General features: G+C 63.4%; 1 protein-coding gene across 1 annotated transcript in view; it reads left to right on the top strand.

Moving 5' to 3' along the window:
• Window positions 1–1505: 1505 nt before the first annotated feature.
• The window catches only part of CTSD (cathepsin D), an 11888-nt gene continuing 1777 nt past the window's right edge, over window positions 1506–11616 (top strand). Inside the window, exons 1-8 of the mRNA XM_011930152.1 lie at window positions 1506–1706; window positions 4057–4216; window positions 5883–6006; window positions 6437–6555; window positions 7977–8209; window positions 10447–10569; window positions 11220–11364; window positions 11451–11553. Of these exons, the coding sequence (XP_011785542.1) occupies window positions 1639–1706; window positions 4057–4216; window positions 5883–6006; window positions 6437–6555; window positions 7977–8209; window positions 10447–10569; window positions 11220–11364; window positions 11451–11553 (1075 nt within the window). The 5' untranslated portion in view covers window positions 1506–1638. The remainder of the gene's footprint in view (window positions 1707–4056; window positions 4217–5882; window positions 6007–6436; window positions 6556–7976; window positions 8210–10446; window positions 10570–11219; window positions 11365–11450; window positions 11554–11616) is intronic.

Raw genomic sequence — 11616 nt, 5'->3', positions numbered from 1 at the left:
CCTGGGTATCGGGAGTGTTGACGAAAAAAAGTCAAACACTGTAAAATATTTGAAGAGATTTATTCCGAGAAAATATGAGGACTATGACCTGCGAAACTGCCTCAGCAGGTCCCGAGAATATGTGAGCAAGGTGGGTGGGTAACAACTTGGTTTTATACTTTTTTAAAAAATTTTAAATTTTTTCTGTAGAGGCCGGGTCTCGCCGTGTTGCCTAGGCTGATCTCAAGCTCTTCGGCCCAAGCGACGCTCCCAACTTGACCCCCGAATATGCCGGGATTATAAGCAACAGTCACCACGCCTGGCCTGATTTTACGGATTTTACAGAGACAGATGTTACAGTCCAAAACCATGAATCGACACAATTGAGGTATACACTGGATCAGCCTGGAAACAGGGTTGGCAGGGGTGGCTTCCAGGTCATGGGGGATTCAAAGATTTCCTGATCGGCAAGTGGTTGAAAGAGTTAAGTTTTGCCTAAAGAGTTGAAGTGGGATTACTCAGGCCTGTAATCCCAGCACTTTGGAAGGCTGAGGCAGGCGGATCACCTGAGGTCAGGAGCTCAAAACCAGCCTGGCCAACATAGTGAAACTCCATCTCTACTAAAAATACTATATATATATATATGCCAGGCGTGGTAGCATGCGCCTGTAATCCCAGTTATTCAGGAGGCTGAGGCAGGAGAGTCTCTTGAACTCAGGAGATACAGGTTGCAGTGAGCTGAGATCACGCCACTGCACTCCAGCCTGGGCCACAGAGCGAGACTGTGTCTCAAAAAAAAAAAAAAAACAACAGCTGACGTGAGTGGATAAAAAGTGCCCGACCTTCTAGGGAAGGAGCTTCTCTAGAAAATGTGAATTTCGCCCCAAGAGACAGCTGTACAGGGCCATATCAAAACCTGTGAAAGGAATATATTTTGGGATGGAATACTTTGCCTGCCTTCGGGCCAGATGTCTGCCACGTGAGGCTGTGCCAGGGTGAGGTTGGAATTCGGGATCTGGAGGCTACAGAGCCATCGGTGAGGCCTGAGTCTAAGCGCAGCGCCCAGAGGGAGAGGGCGGAGCAGGTCCGACCCCCTTTGCCGCAGGGCCTGAGCTGGTTTTCCAGGTTTCTCTGGGAAGCCCTGAGGAGAAGCGGAGGGTCCATTCGGTGGGCTGGGGACTTTGAATTTAACCTTGGTTTGCAAGAGGCTTCCAGAGAGGTCTGGGAGCGTCTCGGAGGGGGCGAGGGGGCGCCGGGAGGAGCAGGTGCAGGAGCCCAGGGCGCAGCGCCCCGCGTAGGCCTAGACGCGGGGACAGCCGCGGCGGCCGGGACAGGGGTCACCCCGCGGGGCCCTCCAGGGTGGGCCGCCCCACGACCCCGGCCAGGCCAAAACGGGAATCCTCCAGACCCCAGAAGCTCAGCCCAGCTGACCCCGAGGGCGGTGGTGGCGCGGGCGGTGGGCGTGGCGGGCGCACTCCTCGGCTCTGTGCGCGTGCGCCGAGGTCGCCCCGCCCAGGCCCCGCCCGGCGCACGCCGGCCTCGCCCACGTGACCAGTCCGGGTGCAAACACGCGGGTCAGCTGATCCGGCCCAACTGCGCCGTCATCCCGGCTATAAGCGCGCGGCCTCGGCGCCCCGCTCCGACCCGGTCGCCGCCACCATGCATCCCCCCAGCCTTCTGCTGCTCGTCCTCTGCCTCCTGGCGGCGCCTGCTGCCGCGCTTGTCAGGTGAAGCCTCAGGGTCCGGGGCTCAGGGGACGGGCAGGGGTCGCGGCCCCGAGGTCCCGGGGCCTGTGGTGACTTAAGCGCTCCCCTGGGGACCCCACGAGCCCCTTGCGCCCCCCGCGCTGGAATGCACCTGTGCCGCCCTGCGCTGTCTCCTGCACGGCCCACCCGCCTACCGGGCGCCGGGCCCCGGAGGTGCAGGGGACCGGGGGCAGAGGCGCCAGACGCCTCTCCCCATGCCACCCTGAGGTGTACCTTGAGGGGCCAGGGGGAGGCGTGAGGACCGCAGCCTCCCTGGAGACGGGGCGGGGCTGGGGGAGGTAGTGCTCATTCGGGGCAGGTGGAATTGGGGGTCTGCGCTGAGCGCCCTTTTTGCTGGAGACCTAGGTGCAGTTCTCAGAGCCCCCGAGTCTGGGCGAGTCCATTTCCTTAGGGACCCCTTTACCACCTGTGAACTGAGGACTTTAAAAGTTTGCTCCTGCGGCTCTTATCACAGGCCCTGGGCTGGGAGGCCCCTCCAGACCCTAGGAGTTCCCATGTCCCTAGGAGAGGAGGAGGCATAGGGAGTGGGCCGGCTCACCCACCCCGGGCCTGGGGCTGTGCTGCAGTGAGCCCTACACGCTCCTCAGGCCGAGCCACTGTGCCAGGTGAGGCCACCGAGTGGGCCTGGATATATCTGACTGGGCCACCGACATACCTGACCAGCTGGGCAGAGGAGGGCCGCTGCTGCAGTCGGCTTCCTTGACTCCCCTCCCCAGCCCTTGCAAGGCAGCCTGCATTCCCAGGAGGGGTATGCTGACCCATCCCATTGGGCACCTGCCCCACCCTTGCTCTGGGCCTTTGTGGGAGACCTGGGACCTGAGATGGGTCCACTGCCCCTGGGCAGGTGGGTGAGGTCAGAAGGCTGCAGAGGCTGGAGCTGGCTGGGCCAGCAGGAGCAGTGGGCTGGGTAGGACTGAGCCTCACCAAAGGCTGTGGGGAACGGTCCGGGGGCGGGTAACCCCAATTAAAGTCGTTGTGGGGGAGCAGCCACAAGCCTGAGCCTGTCTTGACCTTGCCAGCCTATCCACAGGCCTCCCCTCTCCAAGAAGGGCAGACACAGCAGTGGGGAAAGGATCCTGGGCTTCTTGGAGGGCAGGGTAGCTGAATGCAAGCCCTCACCTGATTCCAGCTCTTGTGCAACTGATACTATTACACCTGCTTCCTGGGTCCCTGGAGGCCATGTCCCTCCCCCAGGACAGAACCTGGGGCTCTTCCAGCGCCTCAGCTTTTAGGCAATAATCTCATCTTCCGGGACCACGCCCTTGATGTGCCAGGAAAAGCGGGCTATGACCTTGGACTCTCAAATCCCTGGGGCAGGGGAGAGGTTTTATCCAGGTGATGAAAAGCCCAGGGGAGCTTCCTTGGAACAAGGAGTCGGTTCACACCAAGGGGAAAGCCAGTGGCCCTGGGGGAGGGGCAGGGACCCTCTCTCTGTTATTGACTTCCTGTGTATAGAACTCAGGACCCCTGACCTCAGTCTGGAGCTCCCTCCTGCACCCTGGCCGGCGGTGTGCTGGGTGACAGGGCTCTGGAGGTGTGCCCTGAGTGCAGCTGTCAGAGGAGGCAGGGTGGTGGGTGGGGAAGCCTCTAAGGCCCCGGGTGCAGTCCTGGATCTCGTGGAGCCGCATGGAGTGAGGAGAAGGGCCGATACACAGGAACGGCTGTGGGATGAGGGCACTGGACAGCCACAGGGTCCATGTGGAGGAGGATAGGTAGTCAAGGAGGGCTTCTGGAGGTGGTGTGGAGGGCCCATCTCATGGCCAGAGGAGGCCACCTGGGAGGTCAGGCAGAGCTGCCAGTGCCAGCCTGGAGGTGGGGCCACCTTCGTGCTGGTGTCTGGGTGGAGAGCAGGTGTGATGGGGCTGGGTACAGTGGGCTGCCTCAGAGCACTTTGGGCAGGAGTGACAGGTGCCCGCCAGCACCCTGAGCAGCCATGCTGGCCGCCATCCTGGAGGAGACCAGAGCAGGTGCAGAGGGAGGACTGGAGGCCCTTGGGGGCCTTGGAGCCTCTAGAATGGCTGAGGAGAGGAGGGGTGGGCACACTGGCCCCCAGGTTGGGTGTGTGGGGCCGAGGTGGGTGGTGGGGGGCCACTTCCTAGGACTGTGGCCTGTGCACCCTCGGGTGGGCGATGGGTTGCCGTTCACTGACGGGGGAGGTGGGCCAGCAGTTTCCAGGTGACAGGCAGGAGTTTGGTTTTGGCTGTGGTGACTTCGAGATTCCCCAGGGGCCTCCAGATGGATGTGCAGCGTTAGCGGCCTCGGCCGGCAGGCGGGAGGACCTCCCTGATATGCCCCGACCCCTGGTTGACAGGATCCCGCTGCACAAGTTCACATCCATCCGCCGGACCATGTCGGAGATGGGGGGCCCTGTGGAGGACCTGATTGCCAAAGGCCCCATCTCGAAGTACTCCCAGGCGATGCCGGCCGTGACCGAGGGGCCCATTCCCGAGGTGCTCAAGAACTACATGGACGTGAGTACGGGGTCTTAGCCCTGCTGGGAGCGGAGCCGCTCTCCGGAGAGCTCCCTGGGACTGTGGGGACACTCCCGCCTCCTGTTCTCAGCGGTACAGTTTGAGTGGCTCACTTGGCCAGGGTGGCGTCCAGGCTCAGCCACACTCCTGTCTTCCCATCCTGGAACCTCCTGCCACTGGCCCCTGTGGTTGCCGGATCTCGGGCCTGGGAGGGTGATTGAGGGTAGCCTCGGGCCTCGGTGCCAGCTCGCCCGGGGGGCAGTCCTTGGGTCTGCCTGGGTGTGGCCGGCTGCCCTGGAGCCTGTCTTTGTTGCTGTCCTGCCAGGAGGCCTATGGTGACTGGTGGTCCCTCTCCAGTCCCTCCCCATCTTGTTCCTCTGGCAGCGGCCCCTCCTGTGCCCACGACTCCTTCAGGGGGAAGCAGGATCGAAAGGGGAGCACTCTGGAAGCCACCTGGCAAGCTGGGGCTTGGTCAGCCTCGTCCCAGCTCTGTGGGGTCAGTTGGAGGCCAGGGCCTGCTGTCCAGCCTCGGGGCTCTGGCCCACTGTGTGGGGGGGGCCTTGCCCTCTGTCCTGCTTGGCCCGAGTCCTGGCTGTGACAGGAAGCCCAAGACTCATAGGCATGTGACTGGGCGGGTTGGGGGGAGGGGGCCTGGGGGGAACCGGGTGCCGGGTGCCTGGTCCCCACCGGCCAGTTCCTGATCGCCCTAGCGCGAGAGCATGCCGAGGCACACACATGCACGCATGGAGATTTGCTGAGTGTTCCGCTGCCAGTGGTCACTTCTGTGGGGCCATGAGTCAGCAGCTGCTGCTGCTCCGTGAAGCCAGGCAGTCGGAGAAACACTGGGCTGGGCTGGTGCCAGGAATCTGGTGACTGACGGTGGCCCAGGCTCTATTCCTGGGGGAAGCGGGCGCCCAGGCGACCCCGAACTCCAGGACCCTCTTACTCTCTGCCTCCTGAGATGCTCCGCGGGCGTGGGACCCCTTGTACCTGCCTGGTCCCTGAGTCAGCACCCCCACCTGTCCCTGCTATCCCTGTGTACACATGGGAAAACTGAGGCCCTGGGCCATTCAGGAAGGGTTGCTGGGCAGCCAGTGACTCTAAGGCTTAGCTTCTCCCCTTGACCAGCTGAACCCCTCTGCCTGGAAGCCCTCCAGGCTTGGGGTCCACCCTGGAGGGCAGGGCAGGCACTGAGACACCCAGAAACAGACCCTGATATGGTTCCAACCTGGGGAGGAAGTCACTTCCCTTCTCAGGCCCTGGACCCCGGGCCGCCAGGGGAGTCTTCCAGGCAGGCCCTTCCTGTACCTGGGGCTCAGGCCGAGGGCCGCATCTGTCCCCAGCCTGGATTGGCCTCTGGCCTTTTCTGTGGGGAAGCTCAGCCTCGCCATGTGTGGAGCAGGGGTAGGTGGCAGAACCCAGAGGTCTGGAGACCCCAAGCACCTGTGGGCATTAGTACCGAGGGCTGGGGACCTGGCCCATCTTCCCTGCAGGCTGAGCCGGTGGGAGTAGGTGGCTGTTGGCAGCTGTGGGCCCCATGATGCTTGTCCCTCCAGCATGGGCCTTCAGGCTTCAGAGTTTGGCTCTGGGGACAGCCGGGCCTTCTGAGGCCCGGTGGGGAGAGAGGGCCCCCTCCCCATCCCTGACGGACCCTGTCCCCTGCCAGGCCCAGTACTACGGGGAGATCGGCATCGGGACGCCTCCCCAGTGCTTCACGGTCGTCTTCGACACGGGCTCCTCCAACCTGTGGGTCCCCTCCATCCACTGCAAACTGCTGGATATCGCTTGCTGTGAGTCACGCACCCCGGCCCCGTCTCCCAGGTCCTGCCCTTTTGGGATGCCGCCACAGGGCTGCCTCAGGAATCACTTGGGCGGTGCACTTCTCCCGCCTCTTGGCCCCATGAGCCAGGCTGGCCCTCTCCACCCTGCTCCAGGCACTGGCTTTCTGGGTGAACCACCAGCTGTGGTCTTGCTCTCAGTAGTGCTGGGGCTGGGGTGGCCGCGGAGGGAGCCAGCTGTGGCTGGGAGGGAGGCCCGGGGTCACAGGCCGCAGTCCTGGGGCTCTGGCACGATGGTGGGCCTCGGATCCCCTCCAAATCCCACCCTGGGGAGGCAGCTTGAGGGGAGCGGGCTCTATGGTAGACTGCAGGGGGATGGGAGGGCCGTGGCCATGGCGTGGGCTGCGGGATGACCTGCGGGCCCTCTTCTCGCCCGGGGCAGGGCTCCACCGCAAATACAACAGTGACAAGTCCAGCACCTACGTGAAGAATGGCACCTCATTTGCCATCCACTATGGCTCGGGCAGCCTCTCCGGATACCTGAGCCAGGACACCGTGTCGGTGAGTCCCTCTGGGGCCTCTCCCAGGACTCGAGGGTGCCGGGGTGTGGGGTTCACCCACTGTGGGTATGTGGTTGAAAGGGCTCGGTGATCCCAGGCCGACCCCAGCCCTCAGGTGGCCGGGGCGGTCAGCAGGATGAGGAAGGGCCTGGGAATGAGCCTGGTCATGTGCAGGCTGGAGGGACAGCCTCGAACCTGGGGGCTATAGGGGCAGGGGTCCCCGGAGTCAGGCTACAGTGAGTGGGAGGGAGGACAGGGCAGATTGATTGGGCTTTTTTTGGCACATTGGGTTTGAGGTGCCAGCAGGTGTTGAGGGCTGGGCCTGGGGCTGCACAGGGTCCCTGCAGCGGGCCAAGGGGTTGGGGAAGCTTGGGGTTCCTGGCAGGATTGCCAGGAACCCGCTGTGGGGGCTGCTGGCAGAGAGTCACCTGCAGGAGCCTGGGAGGGTAAGGGAGGGGGAGCAGCAGTGGCTGTTGGGGGCCCCGCCTGCACCCCACCATCCTCAGGGCCCTGTGCAGAGCTGCTCCCTGCCCAAGGAGAGGGCGAGATGGCCCTTGTCACCCTGCCTGGGCCTCAGTGAGTTCTCACCTCGGAGCTGTCTGCTGGGGGTGGGCCAGGCCGCAAGGGGTTCAGGAGTAGTGGGACGGTGACACAGCCCCCAGCTCCGGAGCAGGCCAGGAGGGCAGCAGAGCCCCCCTGCAGGCCAAGGGACCTGGGAAGAGGGCCCCTTCCTCCAGCTGGACCTGCTCCTAACAGTCCCTGCTAGGCTGGAGTCCAGGTCTGTACAGGGGGCTCCTCAGAGCCCTCTTCTCTGGGCCCTGCTCAGCCTGAACGGGAAATTGCCCCGTCTGCCCTCTTCCGCCCCCTCCGCCCCGCGTCAGCCTCAAGCTGTCGTTCCCTTCCCACATCCTGCTCTGGCCGCATTCTCTTTCTGCAGCCTCATCCAGGGCTGGGGGAGGGGACAGTCAGAGAAGGGGAAGGGGGCAGCATGGCTGTGAGTCTGGGCTGGGGTCGGCGGGTTCCCTGTCTCTCCGGCTCCTGGCCCAGGCTGTCTCTTGTTCCCAAGGCTGAGGGCAGGAGCAGGAGCAGGAGCAGGACCTGCCTGTTGGTGGTGGTGGAAACAAGAGGTCAGAGCAGGGAGCGGAACAAGGGGTCTCCCCGTCTGTGCTCCTGCCTGGTTCCCATCTCATTAAAACCAAGGCCCAAGGGCTCCCACGAAGAGGGCTCCACCTCACCCCGTGTCCTCATCCCCGGCTGTGTTCAGCTGACCGTTTCCAGCCCTTTCTTCTGGGCCCTCTGGGCCCCATCGTGTGTGAGATGAGGGGCATCCATTGAGCTGGGTTTTGTGGCTCAGCCTCATGCTCAGAGAGGGGTGTAGGGCTCAGCCTGTCTGCGACCCACTGACCCTGCCCTGGCCTGTAGGTGCCCTGCAAGTCAGCGTCATCAACCGCTGCCCTGGGCGGCGTCAAAGTGGAGAGGCAGGTCTTCGGGGAGGCCATCAAGCAGCCAGGCATCACCTTCATCGCAGCCAAGTTCGACGGCATCCTGGGCATGGCCTACCCCCGCATCTCCGTCAACAACGTGCTGCCCGTCTTCGACAACCTGATGCAGCAGAAGCTGGTGGACCAGAACATCTTCTCCTTCTACCTGAACAGGTGGGCGCGTGGGTTCCCTCTCCCCTCCTGCTCTCCTCGCTAAGCGTTGCTGGGAGGCAGGGCGGGGCTGGGCTGGGAGCCTCCCGGGCACCCCCACTCAGTGCCGCCCCCTCCCTGCTGCTGTGGCCAGAGCTCCTGACCTCTGACCTCAGGGTGTCCGGGAGGCAGGGGCCGGCTGCCCTTCCTAGAGGAGTAAGCGGCACCACAGAGAAAGTTGTGTGGCCGGGGTCTCCCCGTGGAAGGAGCTCAGGCCAGGCTGTGGGTCCTGGGACCTTGGCAGCTGGGCCTCCCTTCTGTGAGAACAGACCCAGTTCAAGGGTCATGGCGGTTCCTCTTGGTTCAGTTGGCCCGTTGGTCCCTGGACCTGGTGATGGGCACATGTGGTCCTGGTCCCGGGGTTGCTGATGGTGGAGAGGGGGCATGGTGCCCAGGGGCCTGGGAGTCCCTGGGGAGGTGACCTTGGGTGGGTGTGGGTCCCTGGCACCACGCAGCGAGCAGCTCTGTGGGTGTCCCCAGCAGGTGCCGGCTGCCCTCTAGGAGGAGCATAGGGCCCTTCCTTCTGGGAAAAAGGTTCTCCCCCAGGGTCCCCACTTGCAGCCGCTGCTTCAGCATGGGTGAGCCATGGTCAGGCGACCTTGGGAAGGGGACCTCGGCCTTAGTTAGTTTCCTCTTCTCGGGCAGACCTGAGTGGAGGGTTCCACGTAAGAGGGGTGACCGGGGGTTGGAGGCTTTTGCTCTGGGGGTGGACAGCGTGTCAGCCGGCGGCCTCTTGCCCTGAGCTGTGCCTGGTCACTGCCCCATACTCTCCAGGGCGGACAGGGGCAGGTTCACCTCATGTGGCTCACTTGGCACTTGGAGTCTCTGGGCCTGACCCCTGACCTTGGGGCACTGCTGGCAGAATTCCAGCCGTGGGGCTGGCCTGGCCTCTTTACTCTGTCCGTTGCCAGGGCAGTGAATACTCCTTAGCAACAGCCTGGGCTGCACTGCTCACTGGAGGCCAGGACACAGGTGAACCGGCTGGGCCACTTCCCCAGGAGCCTTGGGGAACAGGGGAGGCAGCGAGGTGAAGAGGGGTCCCCAGAGGGCAAGAGGGCACAGAGGCATGAGTGCCCACATGGGGGAGGGGGACACACAGCCTGAGTGCCCAGGTCGGGGAGGCGGACACAGGTATGAGTATCCAGATGTGGGGAGGGGCACACAGGGTGAGTGCCAGGTGGGGGGAGGAGCACACAGTTGTGAGTGCCCAGCTGTAGTCTCAAGGCCGCAGCTTGGGCAGGAAGTGAAGCCAGGCAGGAGGGAGGGTCTGAGGGTTTCTGAAAGCATGTTTGGTGAGGAGAGGAGGAGTGGAAGGCACTGATCGGGTTTCTACACTTGGGATTGCAGAGGTGTTGACAGGAAGCAAAGGCGCAGGAGGCTGGAGGAGGGCGGAGGCCCTGAGCAGTGCTGGGAGGACTGGGTCAGGCCTGGTGCTGCCTTGAGTGACGGGCAGCGGGATGGTGGCCAGCTTAGCTGCAGATGCCCTGGCGGGATGGCAGGACCACCCGACACAGAGAGCTCCTCTAACGGGACTGGCAGGATTTGCCGCGTTGAAAGCTTGTCCTTGAGTCATGTTTGGAAACGAACCGAGGCGACGTGGGCTGCAGGTCCTAGGAAGCGCAGTGTGCTCCTGCCCAGAAGCACCTTGGCTGGCCATCGCTGGTCTGCATGAGGGGAGATAAGTGGGCGTGGCTCGAGAGGCCCTGAGGCCGGAACCAGCCATCCCAACTTCCCAGATTGTGCCATCACCCCCTCCTAGAAGCCTTCCTTGGTTTTTCTTCTAGACAGACAGACAGACAGGGTCCTCCCCATTGGGCTCCTGGCGTTCACTTCCTTGTCTGCCCCCAGCCTTGACCCTGATGTCTGGCTCTCCCCATTGGGCTCCTGGCATTCACTTCCTTGTCTGCCCCTTGACCCTGATGTCTGGCTGAACCTTGGCTCCTGAGCAGACCAGGAGAACCTGAGGGTTGAGGAAAACCTCTTCTGGGGCAGGCTGGGCCCACGCAGGGCAGCCCCACCCCGGGAAGAAGGGAGTCCGTCTCTCCTCCTGCCTTCTGGGCCTTTCCATCCCTGCAGGTCCAGAGAGCCCCTCCTTCAGGAAGCTCTCCCCGATTGCCACATTCACCCCCTTACTCCTGACCTGGCACTCCTGTGCTTGGGGGGTGGTCTGGCAGCTGACTCCTCCCTTCCTTTCCTCCTAGGGACCCAACGGCGCAGCCCGGGGGTGAGCTGATGCTGGGCGGCACCGACTCCAAGTATTACAAGGGTTCTCTGTCCTACCTGAACGTCACCCGCAAGGCCTACTGGCAGGTCCACCTGGACCAGTGAGTGGTGGCTGCAGCCAGCTCCCCGGGTTCTGTGGGTGGGAGCCACATGCAGGGACACTGGAGGAACCAGGTTCTGCAGGTGGGGGTGTCTGTGGGGAGTGGGGGGGCTGGGCAAGAAAGAAATGGGGTCGGACCAGCCCTTCATGCCCCTCCATGCCCCCTATCCCCTCATCCCTCCATCCCCTCCATCCTTCCATCCCCCCATCCCTCCATCCCCCCATCCCTCCATCCCTCCATCCCCCCATTCCTCCATCCTCTCCATGCCTGTGTGACTCTCCATGACTCACCATCCCTTTCATCCGTCTGTCTGTCTGTCCCTCTCTGCCCTTCATCCCCTCATCCCTCTGTGACTCTTCATGACCCTCTATCCCCTCCATCTGTCCATCCCTCCATGCCCCTCCATCCCTCCATCCATCCATTCATCCCCTCCATGCCCATCACCATCATCCCCTCTGCCACTCTGGGTCTCCTCTCCCACCCTTTGCCCTGGAGGACTCACGGTCCCCTGTGCATCCAGGAGCCCTGAGAGGAGGAGAGTGCAGCCCAGCCAGGGGAGGGGTGTGGGCGAGGGGCCCCCAGGGAGGGGCACTGGGCCCCCAGAGCACACTCCAGTCCAGGCAGGGGCCTCACGCCCTGACTCCCTGCAGGGTGGAGGTGGCCAGCGGGCTGACCCTGTGCAAGGAGGGCTGTGAGGCCATTGTGGACACAGGTACCTCCCTCATGGTGGGCCCCGTGGATGAGGTGCGTGAGCTGCAGAAAGCTATCGGGGCCGTGCCGCTGATCCAGGGCGAGGTGAGCGCCGGGGACTGGGGCTGGGGCTGGGAGGGGGAGCCCCAAGGCCGCCACTACCACCCTGACACTGCTGTAACCCCTCTTAGTACATGATCCCCTGTGAGAAGGTGTCCACCCTGCCCGCGATCACACTGAAGCTGGGAGGCAAAGGCTACAAGCTGTCCCCAGAGGACTACACGCTCAAGGTGAGTGAGTGGGGGGCACACGCCCCAGGGGAGCAGGCGTGGTGGGGGGCACACGCTCAAGGTGAGC

This window comes from Colobus angolensis, unplaced genomic scaffold (genome assembly GCF_000951035.1).
Source record: "Colobus angolensis palliatus isolate OR3802 unplaced genomic scaffold, Cang.pa_1.0 Scaffold84, whole genome shotgun sequence".
Classification (NCBI taxonomy): domain Eukaryota; kingdom Metazoa; phylum Chordata; class Mammalia; order Primates; family Cercopithecidae; genus Colobus; species Colobus angolensis.
The sequence above is the reverse complement of the archived record's forward strand: the minus strand, read 5'-3'. Positions and strand labels throughout refer to the sequence as shown.